Raw genomic sequence first — 23275 nt, 5'->3', positions numbered from 1 at the left:
AATATTTTTTTGGGTATTGCGTATTAAAAAGGAATAAAGCGTCAAGTTAACTAATGAACACATCGAGAAACAATAATTTTAAAATGTTCATTTAAGTTTCTTTATGTGTTGTGTATAACCGTATATTTTATTTTCTTCAACGTTTATGAATGTCTCGTTTCCTTTGTTTTCATTGATATATTGTAAAATAAAGTATTCAGCAGGAAAACTGCATATTTTTATGTTGTGGCAATATTTGTATTCAGAATCAGTACAAACAATGAAACAACTTGAACATACTTAGAATAATTTATTGATCAGTAAATTAAATATTTGAATAAACGTAAGTACTAAAAATAGCATTCAATTGTAATGACACATTACCTCGTGCAATTTTATCTCTTGTACTTTACCCGTAAAAGTACATCCTTTATATTCATTGTGGCAATGAAGTAAAAGCGTGTCTAACATATCCTCCATCACATAGTTCCTAGAGATTCCGACCAAAGCCTTACAATACGGACAAAATACGAGCTTATCCTTGCAATTCTTGCAAATTGTATGGCCGGTGGCACAATTATATATAGGAGGAGACATATATTCCTGACATATTGGACATTCGAAGTGTTTTCCAATACCTGCGGCACGTTGGATATCGGAGTCCCCCTTAGTCGGCTCGGGTTCTATTAGAAAATTGTTATCTACGATTTTTATAGAGTATGTTAAATTAAGTTTTTCAGTTCTTGGTATTTTCAAGAACTTCGTAGTCATAAAATCGAAGCTGTTTAACCTAAGAAACTCAGACTGTAAGAAAGTGACCTTGTGAATAGCATCGTTAAATGTTTTCACCTCTTGATTCTTCATTGATCTCGTTGTGATTTCATTATCAGACTGTATCTGTAACGTTGCTGAGTACTTCATATCGCATTTCTTCTGACAGAAGGTAAATACGCTGAAATAATAATTGTAAAATAAAATGTTACCCGTTGTATCATCGAATTCACAACTGTTGTGGACGAAAAGTAAAAAAGGGACGGTATTCCAAGTTATTAGACAAACTTGTGTTTCACAGTGAAAATTCCATACCTTTTCTTCCTTAAATATCTTCCTGGCTTCTACCGTGTTAGTAAAAATATAGTCTTTATGATATTCATTAAAGTGGTGCAAGACTTCCTTCATTTGAAACGTATTTAGACAAAGCGGTATCGGACATCTTAACCATTTCTCGTCACATTCCTTATGATATTCTACACATTTTAATTTAACCAAATTAGTTAACATATACACGTTTGATTTATCTGAAGGACAAGCCAGTTTATTTTGTTTGCACCTATCTTCGTGTGATTGCATCATCCCCCATGGGTAGGCCTTATCACAAAACATACATGGAAACACTAAGTATTGAGCTAGCTGTTCGTATATGATGTTTCTTTCCCAATCAGGATTGCATCGTCCGCATGCGTATTTGTCCCTGTAAGAATAAATTGGTGGTACCGACAGATATCCATGGCAGAGATCACATTTTAGCCTTTCAATAGTGTAATTCGGTATCACAAATTTGCCAATGTTCATACTTTATCTGCAACAAAAAAGAAGGTGATAAGGAAATTAAAAAAAGGTTAATACATCAAGGCTGAGAACACAATAGGCTGACAATTCCAATATTTTTAGAAAATCAATTTTTAATGTTTGTAGTGTGATAATATGCGCTTTGATAGAGGAAATCGGATTAAAATGGATTTGAGTACGTTGTATATGTATTTAACAATAAAATTATTAAGATAAAGGCAGTTTTTGTTTATATTTGATTCAGAGCTGGACTACCATCTCCATATAGCTATTTCAGCATCCTCATGCATCCTCAGTGAAGCTATGTAGTCACAACTCTGAAAGAAATATAAACAAACTGCCTATTTAAGGGAAACCATCGCGATACAATGATTCTACCTTTTGAGACGCAATCTAGCGACATCTCTCGTATTACGAGGAAAACAACGAAAAGCCCTAGATACAAAGTTTACTACTTTTTAAACAATTAGAATAATTGAAATAAAAATATAATAAACAATATTTTAAATCTAAGACTTTTCGTTAATAAACTGCTTTCTGGCTGCATCCTGTATCTCCGGCTTTTACAATATATAAGCACAGAGACGACGAAAATAGGAGAAAGCAAATAGAGGACACTTAGGCCACGCATTTACCTTCTCTTCGTCTAGGAAAAGGACCGAAAGACAGTTTCTAAATACTCAAAACTGAGTAAAAATGAAAAAGATAAAGGCAGTTTTTGTTTATATTTGATTCAGAGTTGGACTACCATCTCCATGTCCATACAGCTATTTCAGCATCCATAAAATTATTCTCAGATACTTCTGTTTTAGATAATTTTAACACGTTAATCTGGTTGTTTTGGAAAAAGCTGCAGCTGTACTTGGAACTTTGTGGCACTGTAGCGGTGTACTTGAAACCTTAAGGCGGAGATACATATCCGCGCCGCGAACTCCGCGCCGTGTGAGCGCCGCGCGTTCGTGGCGCGGTTAATGTTCGTTAAAATTTTTCATTTTGACGAACCTTCCGCAATCCAGAGGAAACTTACGAACATTTAGTAACTGTAGATAATTAGTATTAAATGTGGGTGCCTACATTGGATCCGTTTTTCTCCGATCAGATCAGATCCGATATCGGCCGACGCTAGGGAGTAGCTTCTCCTATTCTCATCGAGAAGTGTTTGGTTTCATTCCGATTGGTTGCAAGTTGGTTGTAAGTAGGTTGCAAGATGGTTGCAAGTTGGGGGTTGCAAGCTGACATGTTTAAATATATTCAATGTCATCATCTCATTTTCATTTTCCATGGTAAACATCAATAAGTTTGATATTTCCTTCCGACCACTCCATTACTAACAAATATTCCGCGCCCCAAAACCAACAAACCACTCGCAAACCCGTCCAAATACGTATTGCGAACCATCAAAGCATTTGTTGAAAAGCCGAGAGAAGTTAGATCGTGGTGCGCCGTGTGCGAGCCGTTTGTGTGCCACTTGAAAACACGTACTAATCTAACAAATATGCTGCGCGCGAGCGGCTCGCACACCGAGCAGAGCGCATATGTATACCCGCCTTTATGGTTCTGTTGCGCTTTAAATTGATGTTTTCTTGCTGTGTAAGACATACAAAAACTAAAATTAATTAGTAAAATGAATATTTCTGGTTTAAAAATAAGTATTATTTTAAAAATCAAGACTTTATTCTAAAAAAAATGAAAACCAAAATTTTAACAAACAAAACGGATGCCAACGGCATCCACTTATTAGGGGAGTGCAATTAGAACGAAAACATGCATTGTTTCGGAAAAATTCAAATAAGCTTATATTTTTCTATAAAACTTTTTTTGTTAGTTTATATACTTGTTAAAGTAAAAAGTTCTACTCGTAGATTTCGCCGCTAATTGTCTATTAATTGTTTAAACAATAACAATTGTTTTGTATAAATAATTTTAAAAATATCGTTAAATTCATCATTTTGCTTTGATCAAATATGTTTTTATTTTGTTTTTGATTATGCTGAATCCGAATATGGTATTGCAATTTGAAAATTCTTACACAGAAGCTCTTATACAGTATGTATGCGTAGCTAGGAACCACATGGAAAACTTTTTTGTTATCAATTTTACGAAAAAAAGTTATTCTTCATAAAATGCGCTGGATAGTCAAAAATCTAAAACTTAACCATCAGATATCAAATTTTATCAATTTTATACGAGTTATATCAAAAATATGAATTTCGTTAAAGAGTAAAGTACCTTTATATTCCAGAATATTAAAAAATGATATGAAAAGTTGTTTGAAATTAAAAACTATCTTTAAATATACAATTACATCATTCTAATTGAAAAAAAAAATTTCAATTTTTTCTCAAATTACGGATACTCATCATCATTTTATTACAATTATGATAACTATTTTATTATCACTTTTACGAAAAAAAGTTATTCTTCATAAAATGCTCTCCCTGGTCTAAAATCTAAGATACAATCATCAGATATTAAACTTTTTTAATTTTATACGAGGTATGTAAAAAATATAAATTTTTCTTAAGAGGTAAGTGCCTTTATTATTCACAATATTTTAATTAGACGGATGTAAATGAACACTAAAACAAATTTTTTAATTCCAAACAACTTTTCTTAATAACAATTTTTTGATATTGTGAAATGTAAAGGTACTTTACTCTTGAGTGAAATTCATATTTTTTGACATACCTCGTATAAAATTAATGAAATTTGATATTTGATGATTGCATCTTAGATTATATACGATGCAGAGTATCTTATAAAGAATAACTTTTTTTCGTAAAACTGATAAAATAAAAAAGTTATCAATAGGTTCCATGTTACGCAAACATACTGTATGAGTTAAAAAAATTTTTTTTTACTGAACATTTAATATTGTTGAAGCTTATTATTAAATGTATTTTAGGTAATTTTTACAGAAAAAAGTTTTGATCACTTTGTATAAACATTTTTTTAGCTGGTAATTTTCGGTTTTTGTATTACATTTTTGTTATCTTTCTTAATTTTCTCAAAAAGAAATAGTTAATTTCATTTCTAAAGTAAAATAATTTAATGCATTTTAAAGACTACATCCTAATCTTTAAAAAAGTACTTATAAAACTGTAATAGATTTGTTCAAACTTGAGTAATACCGTCTAAAAGTAGTGGTAATTCTACACTGAGCTGCACAAAAAATGGCCACCCTACAAAATGGGTAATTTTTGATGTCGTGAATTTTCTAAATCTGTTGTCCGATTAAAGTGATTTTTTTTAACATTTTATAGCCTTATTCTTTAACAATATCGCTGTAATAAAATTATTGCTAGACAGGTAAATGATCATTGTATACTGGGTGTACCAATCAAACTGTGTATTATTCTCAAAGTTCACCACACCCTGTGTAATATTCTAGCATTTATAAAATATTGAACTTAAAACCCAACTATAGCCGCAGGTTTTCTTAACATTCTGTTTTTTGATTCATTCGCTTATGTTGGATAATAAAAAAGTTAGGTACTTTAACAACTAGCCATGTTCTTCATTAATACAGGGTGTTTCTAAATAAGTGCGACAAACTTTAAAGGGCAAATCTGCATAAAAAAATAATGGCAGTTTGCTTTATAAACACATGTCGGCAAATGCTTCGTTTCCAAGATACTGGATGTTGAATTATTTTCTTACAAACTGACGATTTATTTATTGCTCTAAAACCGGTTGAGATATGAAAATGAAATTTGGTAGGTTTTAAGATACAGTTATTGCACATTCTTTGACATACAACTAAGAATTTTATATTCACCATTGGCGTGCATGCGGGTAATATTACCCGTGATATTACCCGTATGCGCGCCAATGGAGAATATAAAATCCTTAATTACATGTCAAAAAATGTGCAATAACTGTATCTTAAAACCTACCAAATTTCATTTTCATATCTCAACCGGTTTTAGAGCAATAAATAAATCGTCAGTTTGTAAGAAAATAATTCAACATCCAGTATCTCGGAAACGAAGCATTTGCCGACATGTGTTTATAAAGCAAACGGCCATTATTTTTTTATGCAGATTTGCCCCTTGAAGTTTGTCGCACTTATTTAGAAACACCCTGTATTAATGAAGAACATGGCTAGTTGTTAAAGTACCTAACTTTTTTATTATCCAACATAAGCGAATGAATAAAAAAACAGAATATTAAGAAAACCTGCGGCTATAGTTGAGTTTTAATTTCAATATTTTATAAATGCTGGAGAATATTCCACAGGGTGACGCGAACTTTGATAAAAAAGAAATAATAAAGCATGCACAGATCATATTAACACATTAAGAAACATTGTAGAACAAACAATAGAATGGCAGAGCAAAATCTATATAAATTTCATTGACTTTAGACAAGCCTTTGACCGGATTAACAGAGAAAAAATGTGGGAAATATTAAAGAGATATGGAATTCCACTAAAATATATAAGAATTATCAAAATGTTCTATGAAAACTATACCGCACAAATCATGCACAATGGGAAACTCACAGAACCAATCAACATAGACAGTGGAGTCAGACAGGGGTGTATTCTATCTCCAACCGTATTTCTGATCTTAATTGACTGGGTCATGAAGAAGGCAACGAAAAATAAAACAGGAATTAGATGGAATGCTTTCGGTCAGCTTGAAGATCTAGACTTTGCAGATGATATATGTCTGGTGTCCGAAAAAAGACAACATATGCAGAAAAAAACAGAAAAGGTGACAAAAGAAGCAAGAAAAATAGGACTAGAGATTAACACAAGAAAAACCAAACTTATGAAGATAAATACGGAAAGAGAAATGGGTATATTCATTGAAGGAGAAGAAGTAGAAAATGTACAGAAGTTTTGCTATCTGGGAAGCATAATTGACGCTAGCGGTGGAATAGAAGAGGAAATTAATGGAAGGATAACTAAAGCCCAAAATGCGTTCTATATGCTGAAGAAAACATGGGAGTCCAATAGATTAACAACCAAAACCAAAATCAGGATATTTAATACAAATGTAAAGAGTATTTTGCTATATGCAGCAGAAACTTGGAAAATAGAGAAAAAGATTATACAAAAGGTTCAAACATTTGTAAATAGATGCCTTAGACGAATATTGCAAATATATTGGCCAAATCGGATAAGTAACAAGGAACTTTGGAGAAAAACTAATCAAGAGCCGATAGCCAAAACGATAAACAGACGCAAATGGAAGTTTATTGGACACACATTAAGGAAAAATGAAGATGATATAACCAAACAAGCCCTGGATTACCAACCAACTGGAAAAAGAAAACAAGGCAGACCAATGACATCCTGGAAAAGAAATATTACCAGAGAGCTAGAAGACAATGGGTTAACATGGAAAGAAGTGAAAGCCCTGGCCAGAAACAGAGATGAATGGAGGGGGACTGTAGAGGCCCTATGTTCCAAATGGAATCAAGTGGAGTAAAGTAAGTAAGTAGAATATTACACAGGGTGTGGTGAACTTTGAGAATAAAACACAGTTTGATTGGTACACCCGGTATACAATGATCATTTACGTGTCTAGCAATAATTTTATTACAGCGACATTGTTAAAGAATAAGGCTATAAAATGTTAAAAAAATCACTTAAATCGGACAACAGATTTAGAAAATGCACGACATCAAAAATTACCCATTTTGTGGGGTGGCCATTTTTTGTGCCGCTCAGTGTATAAAACTACAAAGATTTCAAAAATTACATTTTTTGAGACGTCATATCATTTGAATTAAATTTTTGAGATTTTTTTTTTGAATGAAACATCATTTAGTAAGATGCTTGAAAGGTAAGTTGTGCAAAATTGAGCGTTTTATAAGAAAAATTGTATTAGTTACACATTTTTAAATCATTTTTAAACAAAATTCATGTAAGGCTCACTTTCCGCCCACACCGTACTTATGACTATACATTTTATTAATTTAGGCATATCCTTTAATTTTTCTAATAAATATTTTTTTCCTTTACGAAAAAGAAAAAGCGACATGTCTTCTTGGAATTTTCTTATTTTCTGATGTAATATTAACGAGAATAAACGAAGACTAAGCACTGTCCTGATACAAGTCTACTTTTACAGTCTCTCCTATATCTACTTCCCTTATTTTATTCATTATCCTTTTCATACTAAAATACATCACTCAATAAAGGCACCGGAACAAGTTCCGCGACTAATAAATATTTTAAAACATAAAAAATTTAATTTAGTCGTTTTTTGTTAAGCCAACAATTTGAAATTAAAAAAGCAAAATAGCACGTATATTTTTGAACATGTTTCCATTTTCGCAGAATAATTCATCGACGAAATTTCCTCTTTTTTGTTTACAATGAAACGCGCAATTTGTGACTAGGTATAATTATATTTAAAAATTAATATATTCGTATTTAAGGTACTAGTACACTTTAGAAGACCAAAAATAAGCATTTTTTCAAGACTTTTTTTCTCAGAACCTTTATTAAAAATGAACATAAAATTTGGTCATTTTTGATGTTTTGAATTTCCTAAACCTGTTGTCCGAATTAAGTGATTTTTTACCACGTTATAGCCTTATCCATTGACAATATCTATGCAATAATATTGTTCCTACACATTAGGAGTTCGAGTTTGGCAAGCGAGGCGAGAGGTCGTGTGGCAGGTGTATTGGCGATAAGGTAATTTCGAATTCGAAACCTATCACAATAAAAACACCGGTTTTTTAAAAGACCTATCGTTATCGATAATCGTTAAACTTAAAAAGCGTTCTTGTGCGAAATAAAAATAAACTTCTAAGTGTATAATAATAATATTTATATTAGTGCTGAGGTTAACATTTAATTTAAAATGGCCAGTGGCGGAACAGGAACAATCCGAAAGGAAACCTATAGAAAGAATGAAGAACTATCTGATAGTGGCGACGAAGAATCTAAGAAGAAAAAATATAAAGAAGATAAATTATATTTTGAAAAGAGTAACCTGACGAGACGAACACCGAATAAAAGCAACGACACAAATGAAGAGATGATAAAAATGATGCGGGAAGTTATGTGGAAAAATGATGAAATGATGGCAGAAATAAGAACCATACGGAAAGACCAAAAAGAAACGATGGAATATATTAAGGAGCTGAAAGAAAAAAACGAAAAATTGGAAGAAGGTTTAAAAATGGCAAACAATAGAATAGAACAATTGGAAAAAGATAGACGGAGAAATAATATAGTATTAAAAGGCCTAACACTAGATGCTACCGACGGAAAGCCTGTAAAGGAGTCAGTAGAACACTTCATAGGAAGAAATCTGAAATTAGAGGTCAGACTGAGAGGAGCGGTGAAGATCGGCGACCAAATCTTTGTAGCAGAAATGGAAAACCTAACGGATAAGATGAGTGTACTAAAAAACAAAGGAAAACTGAAAAATCTACAGGGACAAAAGGTGTATATAGAATCAGATTTAACAAGAAAGGAAAGGGAAATACAAGCAAAAATTAGGAAAATGGCAAAAGAAGAAAAAGACAAAGGTAATACTACGAAGATAGGATATATGAAACTGGAGATTAATGGAAAGGAGTGGAAATGGGACCATAATAAAGAGAAACTTATACTAACTCACAGAAATATCGGGGAAGGGACTTCAAAAAACTAAAAGAAAATAATGAGACCGGACCCACAACAATGACAACCAAGGCAATGAATGGGAAAAGCGATAGGGAAAAAGATGATGCAAAGGTAAACAAGGATGAAAATAGGAAAAGGGGAAAGCTAGATTGCAGAAAAAAGGAGAGATAAAAATGGGAACATGGAATGTGAGAAGCATCAATGGAAAAGAGGAAGAACTGGTAGAAGATATGATAAGACAAAAAATAGAAATACTAGGAATAACAGAAACGAAGATGAAAGGAAAAGGTCTTAAGAAAATACACAAAGGATATTGGTTACTTTGGGTAGGAGCGGATACAAAAGAGAGAGCAAAAGAAGGAGTCGGGATAATAATTGCACCGAATAGACTACAACACGTTATAGAAGAAACATATGTTAACCAGAGAATATTATCGGTGAAAATTAAACTGATGGACGAAGAAATATGGACAATAATAACAGCCTACGGAGTAAATGAAGATGCAAGAAAGGAAGAGAAAGATAAATTTTTCGAGGAGCTCCAAATGCAAATTGATAATGGGGAAGAAAACATAATTGTAATGGGAGATCTAAACGGTAGAGTCGGAAACAACAACAGCGGAATAGAGGAGTGCATGGGAAAAGAAGGAGAAGAAATGCTAAACAGAAATGGTGAAAGAATAATAGAAATATGTATGGAGAATAAACTAGTTATAACAAATACAAAATTTAAACATAAAGAAGTACACAAATACACGAGAGTACAAGACAGCAGAAACGAAAAATCAATCATAGATTACTTTTTGGTAAGCAGCAACAAATGGAAAAGAGTACAGGATACGAAAGTGAAAAGAGGCTCGGAGATTGGCAGTGACCACCATCTAGTAATAATGAGAATGAGAACAACAGAGGAAAAAGAAGAAAAGAGAAGAAAGGTAGTAAATGAAAAAATAAAAAGTTACAAATTAAAAGAGGAAATATATAAGAAGAAATTCCAAGAAAAATTAGATAATACTTTGAAAGGTAGGGCAAAAAATACAAATATAGAAAAAAAATGGGAATATCTAAAAACCAGCATAATCAAAGCAGCTGAGGAAACTTGCGGGAAAGCAAAAATAGCAAACACTAACATGAGGAGAACAGAATGGTGGACGGAAGAAATACGAGAGAAAATAAAGAACAAAAAAGACAAATGGAAAAGATACCTAAGCACAAAACACCCGGAAGATTACGAAGCATATAAAGAAAAAAGGAAAGAGGTTAAAATAGCGGTGAAAGCAGGAAAGGAAAGGTCATGGGAGATATTTGGACAAAAAATGACAAAAAATTATAGGGAAAACCAAAAACTCTTCTACGGCGCATTAAAACAACTCAGACAAAAGAAAGAGCACACGATGCCGAATATAAAAGACAAGAATGGAAACGTACGAACAGAAGAAAAACAAATAATGGAAAGATGGAGAGAACATTTCAAAGAGCTAACTCATGTAGACAAGGACAACATAGGGGAGATACAAGAAAGGAATGAAGAACAACAAGTGGAATCCATAACAAGAGAGGAATTAGAGAAAGCAATAGAAAGAGTAAAACTGGGCAAAGCACCAGGCAAGGATCATATCACCCCGGAAATGATAAAATTCATGGGGACAGAGGGAATGGATAGCATGAAAGAACTAATGAATGATATCATAAATAGAGCAGAATTACCAAAGGACTGGAAGAAAGACATTATATTACCAATACACAAAAAGGGAGACAAGAGAAACTGTAATAATTACCGAGGTATCACCATATCAAGTATCCCTGGGAAGGTATTAGCAAGAATACTAGAGACAAGAATAAAAACACAAATAGAAACAACTATGGAAGACACACAGTGTGGATTCAGGAAGGACAGAAGCACGCAAGACCTAATATTCACATTAAGACAAGTAAGTGAGAAGGTAATCAAGAAAAATAGAGAGATACATATGTGCTTCATTGACCTGGAAAAGGCGTTTGACAGAATCCGAAGAAAGGACGTTTGGAAGACACTAACAGAAAGGGGAGTCGACAGACACATAATAGAAGTAATAAAGGATATGTACAAAAATAATACAAATACAGTAAGAACCAATAACGAGGAATCCAGAGAATTTTCTACAAGTCAAGGCGTCAAACAGGGATGCGTGCTGAGTCCACTGCTATTCTCAGTGGTACTGGATGAAGCGATAAAGAAAGCCAAGAGAAGAATGAGAAAACTAACATTAGGATACTGGCAAATGAAACAGACTCAACTATCGGAGCTACTATTTGCAGACGACATGGTATGGATAGCAGAAAACAGAGAAGACTTACAGAACAATCTTGAAATCCTAGAAGAAGAACTATCGAACATAAATATGAAAATTAATACAGAGAAAACAAAAACAATGATAATTTCAAATACGAGGAAGACACACGCAATAGAATTAGACGGGAAACAACTAGAGCAAGTGGAATATTTTAAATACCTAGGAGTAATAATCGAATCAAATGGTAAACAAGACATGGAAATAAACGAGAGAATGGGACGAACAGGAAGCTTATTTAACACTATGAAAACAACATTTTTTGGGAAAAAAGGGATACCGGAAAAAGTAAAAACGGCAGTCGTTAAATCAGTAGTTAGACCAACAATCATGTATAGCAGCGAGACATGGACATTGACGGGGAGACAAAAATCCAGAGTCAATGCTATGGAAATGAGGTTCCTGAGGAAAATAGCAAACAGAAAAAGGACAGACAAAATACGAAACGAAACAATTAGACAAAACCTAAAACTAGAACCAATCAATGAAAAAATAGTAGAAGGACAACTTAGATGGTTCGGGCACGTGTGTAGAATGTCGAACGAGAGGCTAACAAAACGAGTGTTCGAAACGAGAGTACAGGGGAAAAACAAAAGAGGGAGACCAAGAGTTATGTGGGTAGATGAAATCAGGAAAGAAGTCGAGAAGAAGGGATTGACATTGGAAAGTGCAAGAAACCTAGCGCAAGATCGGAAAGCATGGAGACTACAATGCCAAACTCAACTCCACCAGCCTTACACCTAAAGGTAGAAAGGCTTAGGACTAAGTAAGTAAGTATAGCCTTATCCATTGACAATATCTATGTAATAATATTGTTCCTACACATTAAACTGTCATTGTATACCGGGTGTACGAATCAAACTGTGTTTTTTTTCTCAAAGTTCGCATCACCCTGTGGACTATTCTAGCATTTATAAAATACTGAAATTAAAACCCAACTATAGCCTCAGGTTTTCTTAACATTTTGTCTTTCGATTCATACGCTTATGTTGGATAATAAAAAAGTTAGGGACTTTAACAACTAGCCATGTTCTTTATCAATACAGGGTGTTTCTAAATAAGTGCGACAAACTTTAAGGGGTAATTTTACATGAGAAAAAAATGAAAATTTGTTTTATAATCATGTCCTCAAACGCTTCGTTTCCGAGATACGGGATGTTCATTTTTTTTTACAAACTGACTATTTATTTATTGCTTTAAAACCAGTTGAGATATGCAGATCAAATTCGGTGGGTTTTAAAACGTAGTTATTGCACATTTTTTGACATACAATTAAGAATTTTATATTCACCATTGGCGTGCGTACGGGTAATATTATCGGTCATAAAACCCCGTTTGCGCGCCACTGGTGAATATTAAATTCTTAATTGTATGTCAAAAAATGTGCAATAACTACGTTTTAAAACCCACCGAATTTGATTTGCACATCTCAACTGGTTTTAAAGCAATAAGTAAATCGTCAGTTTGTAAGAAAAAATTGAACATCCCGTATCTCAGAAACGAAGCGTTTGCGGACATATGATTATAAAGAAAATTGTCATTATTTTCTCATGTACAATAACCCCTTAAAGTTTTGTGCAAATATTCTAGAAACACCCTGTACCGATGACGAACATGGCCAGTTATTAAAGTACCTAACTTTTTCATTATCCAACATAAGCGAATGAATCGAAAGACAAAATGTTAAGAAAACCTGAGGCTATAGTTGGGTTTTAATTTCAGTATTTTATAAATGCTAAAATAGTCCACAGGGTGATGCGAACTTTGAGAAAAAAACACAGTTTGATTCGTACACCCGGTATACAATGATAGTTTGACTGTCTAGAAACAATATTATTACAGGGATATTGTCAATGAATAAGGCTATAGCGTGGTAAAAAATCACTTAAATGGGACAACAGGTTTAGGAAATTCAAAACATCAAAAATGACCAAATTTTTAGTGGATCAATTTTTTTGCATCGCAGTTATATAAATTATTGTAAGCACTGAATACATAGTTAGGTAAAAATAATCATATTAATTTAATTTAATGAATAATTTGAGCAATTAACAAGTAAAGATGGTCCAAGAATATTCAAAAACTAAACGAAGTAGCCCCACCTCTATTTTTCAGATAAAATAGATGCAGATATGATTATATGTATATGCTGTCGACTACACTGTTATTGTGTACGTATTACTCTGGGCTAATTAGCAAAATACAAGGAAAAGTTATTTACCAGCAGTTTTATTGCTGGAATCGAATCTTATTATTGTATGTATTAATAATATAGATATGCAAAGTCCGCAGATAGTGTGCTACTTTTTTTATAAACAAAATGGCGCCCGAAAATCGTGCTTTTTTAAATTTTTGCTCTATAACTCCAAAGATTTTAACTTTAGACCAAAAACACCCAAATAAAAATTCACCGCAATTAAATTCTGCATAGAGACGTGTTTTTTCCGATTAAAAACTGTGTTTTTTCCGATTACTTCGACGAAAACTTTCCCCGGAAAAAGCGGGTTTATCCAACAAAATCTTTAATTTTCAACTAAACTTTTAGATAAGTAGTTGTTAATCAATAATTAAATAACTTGGTAAGGTAAAAGCCCTTTCCGTATGTATTATAATTACAGAAGCCGATGGAAATTGAATGAACAGTTTAGCAACAATTGAAATGTTAATTAAAAATTTACGGTTGCTATAATAACGACAATAATTATGATGCATGAGAATAATTATGATTTTTTCATAAAAAGATACTATACCTATCTAATGTACTTTACAGAATTGAAATTGGACTATTTAAGCGGCCTCAGGAATATTTTAAAATTATAAACAATTTTTTGGATTATAAACAAATAGAATATCTCGGGAAATATTAAACTAAATTAAATTGTGAAAACGGTATTGGAAAGACAGCGGCAGGACGCTTCTTTTAAAAGAAAAAACGTTTAATTATGATGAATGGTTCCTGAGATATAACCGGTCAAAGTTGACCAAAATTCAGTCCCTAATAACTCGAGTAGAGCCATCGAACTAACGCATTATTAAATGTCAAACTTGCTTTTGTTTTGTTATAATAGATTAATTTATTTATAAGAACAGAAAATTACATATTTTTTCCAGTTGTAGGCCTTTTTTTTTAAAATAAACTTACTACAAGTACACCTTTTAAAGTTAAAAACATAAATATTCTCATTTGAAAGCTGTATAATTATTTAAACAATTTTTATTTAAACAAATTAAAATATTGTGTTATAATAAATAAATTAATTTATTATAACAAAACAAAAGCAAGTTTGACATTTAATAATGCGTTAGTTCGATGGCTCTACTCGAGTTACTTGGGAACAAAAAAAAGAATGAACGAAATTGCTCCATGGGAAGCCGAGAAAATGCATTTTGTTAACGTATACCGATTTTGAACTTTGAGGGTTACATTTTCTACAACCTAATTTTTGATTGGAATTTTGCTATTTTTGGCAATTTTCACACGTATTATCGATAGTTTTTATTATAATAATATATGTTATGAGGATTTTAAAGATATGAAAATTGGTGTGGAGAAAGAGGACAAAAGCAAAAAGGTGATGGTTTGAAAATTATGATCCTATTGTTTATATCTTTGCCGTAAATTTTGGTCAACTTTCACCGGTTATATCTCAGGAACCATTCATCATAATTAAACGTTTTTCTTTTAGAAGAAGCGTCCTGCCGCTGTCTTTCCAATACCGTTGTCACAATTTAATTTAGTTTAATATTTCCCGAGATATTCTATTTGTTTATAAGCCAAAAAATTGTTTATAATTTTAAAATATTCCTGAGGCCGCTTAAATAGTCCAATTTCAATTCTGTAAAGTACATTAGATAGGTATAGTATCTTTTTATGAAAAAATCATAATTATTCTCATGCATCATAATTATTGTCGTTATTATAGCAACCGTAAATTTTTAATTAACATTTCAATTGTTGCTAAACTGTTCATTTAATTTCCATCGGCTTCTGTAATTATAATACATACGGAAAGGGCTTTTACCTTACCAAGTTATTTAATTATTGATTAACAACTACTTATCTAAAACATAAAATCCTTTATAAAAGGTATATTTGTTAAAATCCCTATACAGGGCTACATCAAAGACAGAACTAGTTTTCGATCGGTTGACCGATCATCATCAGTGCAATCTTAGAATCTACATGCAAGCCACCAAAGTAAAAATAACAGGGTAAAAACCCTTTACAATTGATCCGTCATCGGAACATATGACAAAGATGTGAATTATAACATGGATGATTAAGATATCCAATGTTTTTCGCCCGAGGTACCAATGAGCTCTATCTGACAAGTTCACATCATGCAGTCATGATGTGAACTTGTCAGATAGAGCTCATTGGTACCTCGGGCGAAAAACATTGGATATCTTAATCATCCATGTTATAATTCACATCTTTGTCATATTATGTTCCGATGACGGATCAATTGTAAAGGGTTTTTACCCTGTTATTTTTACTTTGGTGGCTTGCATGTAGATTCTAAGATTGCACTGATGATGATCGGTCAACCGATCGAAAACTAGTTCTGTCTTTGATGTAGCCCTGTATAGGGATTTTAACAAATATACCTTTTATAAAGGATTTTATGTTTTTGTAATGGTATACAGCCAACTACAGGAAATTTTTCCTCGTGGACTTATCTAAAAGTTTAGTTGAAAATTAAAGATTTTGTTGGATAAACCCGCTTTTTCCGGGGAAAGTTTTCGTCGAAGTAAATCGGAAAAACCACGTCTCTATGCAGAATTTAATTGCGGTGAATTTTTATTTGGGTGTTTTTGGTCTAAAGTTAAAATCTTTGGAGTTATAGAGCAAAAATTGAAAAAAACACGATTTTCGGGCGCTATTTTGTTTATAAAAAAAGTAGCACACTATCTGCGGACTTTGCATATCTATATTATTAATATATACAATCATAAGATTCGATTCCAGCAATAAAATTGCTGGTAAATAACTTTTCCCAAAAATGGCCTATTCTCCGGATAATCAGCCCAGACTAGTATCTATAAATTATAATAATAAAGCATAGCTTATTGAATTATAGTATGTGGGAAGCAGGCAATGTTGCCATTTTAAGTCCTTATATCTAATTGAAAACTAAACGTAATGTATGTACATGCCTTAATTGTACACCTATATTTGACAAAGTGAACTTTATTGAGATTTTCTAATAATGCCTAATCGTTTTATCTGCTAGATTTAAGGTTTTTCACTCCATCATTGTGTATCAATCGCTACGCCAATTTACTAGCAATATACGTTTTGAGCTCAACACAAGCCACTTTAATAGAGTAAAGTTTTGTGATTCAATTGGACTGGAAAACAATTACAGGCTGTTGTACCATACTTCCCGCTGCGATTATTTGCGTGGAGCGCTTGTATATCCCGATCGATTCATTAATTTCAATAGACAATGAGATTCCAAGTTTGGATCAAGTCGCTAATACAAATAGCTCGAGAGATAGCGATATTCGGCAGAAAAGCGTCGATGTAGGGAACTTTCAGCCAGATGGATGCATCTTACTAGCAAATTAATTAATATAGGACTCGGAGAATATCGCTAGAACTGATTTGTCGCTAAATAATAATAATCTGTTCAATAAGCGGAAAACACACATTTTGTAATCGAATCAAATCATCTCGGATTACTATATTTAGCAGCACTTTCTGAACCGTTAATTAATATACCTACAACTATATTTTCAATATAAATGAATATATCGCCATATTTTTTGTCAAGGTATTTATTCAAATAAAAAAATCATTCTTCTTCTTGACTGGCTTTACAACTCGGGGTGAGTCTTCGCCGCATCGAATATAGCCCTCCTTCTTCTACGACATTGCCCTTATATTTCCCATTTTTATACCCTAATCCTAGATCAATCGGCTTCAACATCATTCTTCCATCTTTTTCTGGGACGGCCTACTGATCTTCTACCGTCTGGTATCTCAAAAGACAATATCCGTTTAGCTTTTATATATCTGAAAATGTTTTCAGTACCATACAGAGTCACCAATTCTCCACTCTCCTATCAAATCCTGTCTCCGGCCAAATATTATGAGAACCTTCCTTTCAAATACCAGCAGCTTATTTATTTCCCGCTGATGTAGAGTCCATGTTTCACTTCCATATGTAACAACTAAGCGAATAATTAATTATTGACATGTACAGTACCACTGTCACGGTGGTAGTTGCTAACTCGTCCGACACCTTTAAAGGTGTGAAACAATCAATATAATGTAAATGTATAGGTTTCTATCGCTATATTTCCCACCTCTACTAGAGTCATCTCTTGTTATCTCACAACTTGTTTAAACAATTTTTTTTTAAACAAATTCACAAAAATAATTTTTTCATTTCGAACAATTTTTTTTTAGATAATTTGGGTCATTCTGAGCAAAAAAGGTATCTTGTCATTTTTCTCTAAAATTGATTGTTGTCGAGTTATATGCGATTAAAAATTTTAAAAATGCGAAAATGGCCATTTTCAAGGCTTAATAACTCAATTAAAAAGTATTATTATAAAATTCAAAAAGTGACCAAATCAAGTTTAATACCCCTTCTTCAAGGTTTTTTTCAAAAGATTTTTGTCATTATTTTATTACAAGCTCTTATTTTTAATTATTAACAATTAGCGCTATAGTTCAGGATGTATCGTCGCCCCGTTATTGAAATTATTCCGATTCGATTTTTGTGCACAAACTTACTCAAAAAGAGGTCCTTATAACATATCCACAGGGTGCCGTGGTCGAAAAATTGTTTAAACAATTTTTATCTACTCTATGTCATATTATGTGTAAGTTTTTAGTTTGTGAAAACTGTCATTATAGATAGCAGTGCGTGAAGTGTTTAAAGTGCGTATTTTAAATGGGACTTACTTTTTCGCACTGTTTTTAACACACTTTCATATAATCAAATATCCTTAACTTTCGCGTTGTCATGGTGATGACATAATGAGCAATAAATTACGACAAAAGTATTGACAGTTTTGTGGTTTGAAAGAAATTAGAATTTTTAAATGTCACAGTTCTAAAAATTGTAGAATAGAAATGAATTCCAGTGACGAAGAGTTGCAGTTTTTTTATTTGTTTATGGTAGAGTAGATAAAATATTGTATGAAACTGTGCCTGAAGTACTTTTTGCGAACTTACGCGATGTATAGCACTCGCTCTGCTGTCGCTCGTGCTCTAAATATCGCGTGCGTTCGCAAAAAGCATACTTCACGAACTGTTTCATAAATCCATAAGGAAAAATTTTCCTGTAGCTGGCTGTATACCATTAATTACAAAAATTGAAGAAAAATATCTTCTGTGTAAGCTATAACGGCCCCATTTTGTCATTCTCGAGCAAACGCAATCTCGATGCACACTCTTTTCTATTTCCACTTGTTTATGCATAATTTGAAAATAAAATGAGATGAGGCCCACCTAAGGAATATCTTAACATTTTAAAGGGAATTATAGAAAAAGCTGGTTATAATCCTGAACAAGTGTTTAACGTAGACAAAACAGGACTTTGTTGGAAGCAAATGCCTGATCGCACGTACATTTCAAAAACCGAAAAATTTGCGCCTGGTTATAAATGGTCTAAAGAACGATTAACTTTGCTACTTGGTGCAAATGCCACTGGTGACTTTAAGCTAAAACCACCTAATTTGTCCAAAAATCCAAGGCCTATTACAGTGCTAAATAAAAATCATTTACCCGTTATATGGAGATACAACAAGAAAGATTTTGTTTGTAGATTATTTTTGGTTTTTGGAATCGAAATAAATAAAAAAAATTATTAAAATTACCGATGTTTTGTTCTCAAATACCCTCCTAAAGGTTTTCTGAAAAATAAGCAAAAAACAAATGCTGACCGTTTCTAAAGAAAGATTTTTAGAAGTCAGAATAAATCTAGGGACTTATTTATTACTATTCCCAATAACAAAGAACTTACTCAGTAGAAAAAATAAAACTAATAAGTAGCGTTTTAGAGTTTTGGTGATACTCAAACAAATAAAATAAAGAAATATGATACCTACTTTATTATTGTCCTTAATAATTTGCATTGCTTTCATATTTAAATAAAGCAAATATATTTTTGATAATGATTAAACAAAAATAATATTTTTCATATACAACAAATAACGTTTTGTAGGTATTTGTCAATGTATGCAATTTAAGTAAAGTTTCATGAACTAGTACGATACGAAACTGTTTTCTATTCAAAAAATTTCAAATTCCAAATTAATTTTACAAATAAAAAAAAATAAAAACAGATGCTGATATGAAAACTATACTTACATAATCAAACATAAAACAAGACACTTTAAAACACCTTTATGTTATATCTGGTTCAGTACAACTGTCATTTTCTATTTATTTTCGAGAGATCAACACCGACAGCCTTGGAGCAAGTCATTGCTATTGACATTGACGTTCAAGGTAAATACTATCACCTGCAATGCTACGTTTTCTCGAGGAATTTGAACTTTTGTTTAAGGAACTGTTTTGCGTTTAAAAATAACTGATGTGGATACTACTGCAGTTGTTTTGGTAATGATTTAGATAAGGTAATGGTGTATATTCAATTGAATTCACTTAACCTTCGGTGTTCCCCCTCCCAGAGCTGGGTTTTTTGGTCGCGTTAAAAGTTTTGCGCAATATTGTGAACACACACCGGTAAATATTGTCTTTGTCTAGCTAGAAAGAATTAAAAAAACATTAATGGCATCGTATTTTCCTATAGAAATTTATCCAGTTTTAAACATGATTCATGCTGGAGGTATGTACATAATATTGCATATTATATTGCATTGATTCCGTATGCAATTAGCATTTTAAGCTTTAAGCTGATGCTGATACTCGCATCTCCCCACTTCAATTTTACTCGATTCGCGCTATGACCCCAGCTAGATAGTTTCAGATCACCAAAGTTTTGTTTACAGTGGTTCTTCTTCTGCTTCTTCTTCTTAACTCAGGCGAGACTCGTTAGTCTCTGGCACTTGGTCATAAGACCTTTGTACCAAACCCTGTTCTTCTTCTTAAACTTTAATAAGTCCTGTGGCCTGAACGAAGGCCAACAGTTTTCTTATTGGTAGTTTTAAGATCTCTTCTGGTTCAAACCTCATTTGACCAGTGAAGTTCTGCCTTACATCACCTAGCACACTGCAATAGCATAGTATGTGTATGGCAGTTTCTTCTTCCATTTCGCACTTTTTGCACCATGGTTCATTCACCTTACCTAGTTTGTATAGGTGATTTCTTAAACGACAATGTCCAGTCACCATTTCAGTGACCGTTTTGATCTCTCGTTTATTGAGGTTCATCAAACTGTTCGAGAGTTTTTTATCATTATTCTTGATTATTTTTTTAGTCTGGATTTGCCCTTGAGTGGTTCTCCATTTATTTTGATGATTCTTTATCAGCCATTTCTGAACCTCGTTTTTAATAGCATCTTTAGTGATGCCACAGAAAGGTTCTGGGCCTTCAAAAGTTTTTCTCGAGCCTTGTTTCGCTAACATATCTGCTCGTTCGTTCCCATGCACCCCTTCATGACCCGGCACCAATATTAAAGACACTTTGTTGTCTTTTGCCAGGTTATTGAGGAGATCTTTGCAGTTTCTCACCAGTTTTGATTTGGTAAGAGGGTTCTTTACAGCCAGAATAGCCGATTGGCTATCTGTGTAAATGTTGATACAGTGGTTTTGAACAATTCTAATTATAAAAAGACTAAGTTTTCACTCTAATGGCATATAAAACAACGTAATGTTACTCTACATCCCACCAGACTGAAAACAACGGGAACTTCTCTGGTTACACCTCCGAGGCTTCTACAATTTGCAAGCCATACGTATGCTGAGACTAAGGAAGATGAGGGAATTTTACAATTTATAATTCACGTCCCATCTGCTCAGCGTGGTAAAGTTCCAGCGAGAATGGTTCCCTTCGTATTCCGATCAGAGTAAACATGTTAATCAAAAATGAATAGCCATTTTCAATTTTGTTGCAAAACGAAAATACAGCCGCATCATATATGCTGCTAGTCCAATCAGAGAGTGCAGCAAATTAAGCAGGTAGTTTTCGTGGGCTGCTGTGTACATTTAAATTTGAGGTGATTCCGCCTTTAAACAATGATATCACTCTTCTCATTTGAGGAATTATAGCATAGGTAGTGATTAATCTCAGATATGCAGCCGATACAATACTCCTTGCGGACACCAGAGAAGGTATGGAAATTTTGGTTGATCGCACTAAGCATTACTGCGAGAGGTATGGAATGGGTCTGAACACAAAAAAAAAACAAAAATCATGATTGTTAGTAAGAACAAGATTAAAGGGGTAGGCGCAAAATTGCTATTTGAATGCATTCATTTTTTTCGAATCCTGATAAAACTAATATCTAAGTATTTTTGAAAAATTTAGACACAGAATGAAATATTCTGAAAATAATTGAATTAGAATTAGTGTGAAGCCAAGATGAAGACTCCATTTTGGTTTAATTGCACTTAAATCTTGTAACATCGACTTATTGTCACTCTCGATGTAGCCGAAATGGCTTATTTTTTATACTGGTAAGGTCATTCGACCTACCACAGTAACTAGTTTCAACTACTTTGGATCTGGAACTTTAACCTGATGATGGACTGATTAGTCCGAAAACTTTTGTTTGCATCGTACCAGTGATGTACCCACTTTAAGTCCAACTTGGATCTTTTTTAGAAAAAATTTTAAATAAATTATATACCATCTACAAAGGAAGATTTTTACTTCTTTAGTAAACTATTATCATGTACTCTAAATACACTGTGGGCCAAAGAAAACAGTATTTGGCAGTATTTATTAGATTTTAAGGAAATAAAGAAACGGGTCGATTTTTGATCTAAGGGGACACATTTTTACGCTACATACATCTATCATTTGCCAACTCCCTCCCTTCCATTTCCCTCACCCCTTATTTTTAAATAGGGAATAAGGATCGTGTGCTACCTCATTTGAAAGGTTATTCAATTCTCTATTCAGTAATATTATCATTGACGTAATTATTTCTACAGGGTGTCAAAGAAAAATTATTTTGAATTAAATTAATTGACACAAAAAGAAGAATGTATGTAATTTATTTAACTCAAAATATATTCTACTGCTGACAGAAAACAGAAAATGTTTATTTGATAAATAAACATTGTTTGTTGCTTAAATTCAATATTCAACCTACCAAGAGGCAGATTGGTGACAGCTTGAACATTGAAATTAAGCGAAAAACAATGTGTATTTATCAAAAAAAACAATTTTTTCTGTTTTGTGACAGCAGTAGAATGTATTTTGAATTAATTACGTTACCTACATTCTTCTTTCTGTGTCAATTAATTTAATTAAAATATTTTTTTCTTGGACACCCTGTATAAATAATTATGTTAATGTTTATATTACAGAATAGAGAATTAAATAACCTTTCAAATGAGCTAGCACACGAGCCCTGTTCCCCATTTAAAAATAAGGGGTGGGGGAAGTGGAAGGCGTGGGGTTGACAAATGACAGATGCATGTACCGTAAAAATGTGTCCCCCTTAGATAAAAAATCGACCTGTTTCGTCATTTCCTTAAAATCTAATAAATACTGCCAACTATCGAGGTGGACTGTTTTCTTTGGCCCAAACTGTATACAGAGAGAGTCTGTAATTTGGAATAAATTCAATATCTCAAATACTAATTGGTTTTTTGAAAAATGCTAAGACCTGTCGATTAGTATTTCAAATTGTCCTTTTTGACATACAATAATAAT

General features: G+C 32.8%; 2 protein-coding genes across 4 annotated transcripts in view; one reads left to right on the top strand and one right to left on the bottom strand.

Moving 5' to 3' along the window:
* LOC126881894 (calsyntenin-1) overlaps nucleotides 1-23275 on the top strand; it is a 673839-nt gene that overhangs the window by 546267 nt on the left and 104297 nt on the right. The window lies entirely within an intron of this gene.
* LOC126881896 (uncharacterized) lies at nucleotides 275-20062 on the bottom strand. Its single transcript, XM_050646554.1, has 2 exons — nucleotides 19799-20062; nucleotides 275-1558 (listed from the first exon to the last, which is right to left on the bottom strand). The coding sequence occupies exon 2, from the start codon at nucleotides 1549-1551 to the stop codon at nucleotides 343-345; it is 1209 nt and encodes a 402-aa protein (XP_050502511.1). The 5' UTR covers nucleotides 1552-1558; nucleotides 19799-20062; the 3' UTR covers nucleotides 275-342.

Source organism: Diabrotica virgifera, chromosome 3, assembly GCF_917563875.1.
Source record: "Diabrotica virgifera virgifera chromosome 3, PGI_DIABVI_V3a".
In the NCBI taxonomy this organism is placed as follows: domain Eukaryota; kingdom Metazoa; phylum Arthropoda; class Insecta; order Coleoptera; family Chrysomelidae; genus Diabrotica; species Diabrotica virgifera.
Note: the sequence above shows the minus strand (reverse complement) of the source record. Positions and strands in the feature narration are given on the sequence as shown.

Excerpts from the sequence above, each read along its gene's own strand:
- LOC126881896 (XM_050646554.1), bottom strand. The coding sequence starts at position 1,551 with ATGAACATTGGCAAATTTGTGATACCGAATTACACTATTGAAAGGCTA.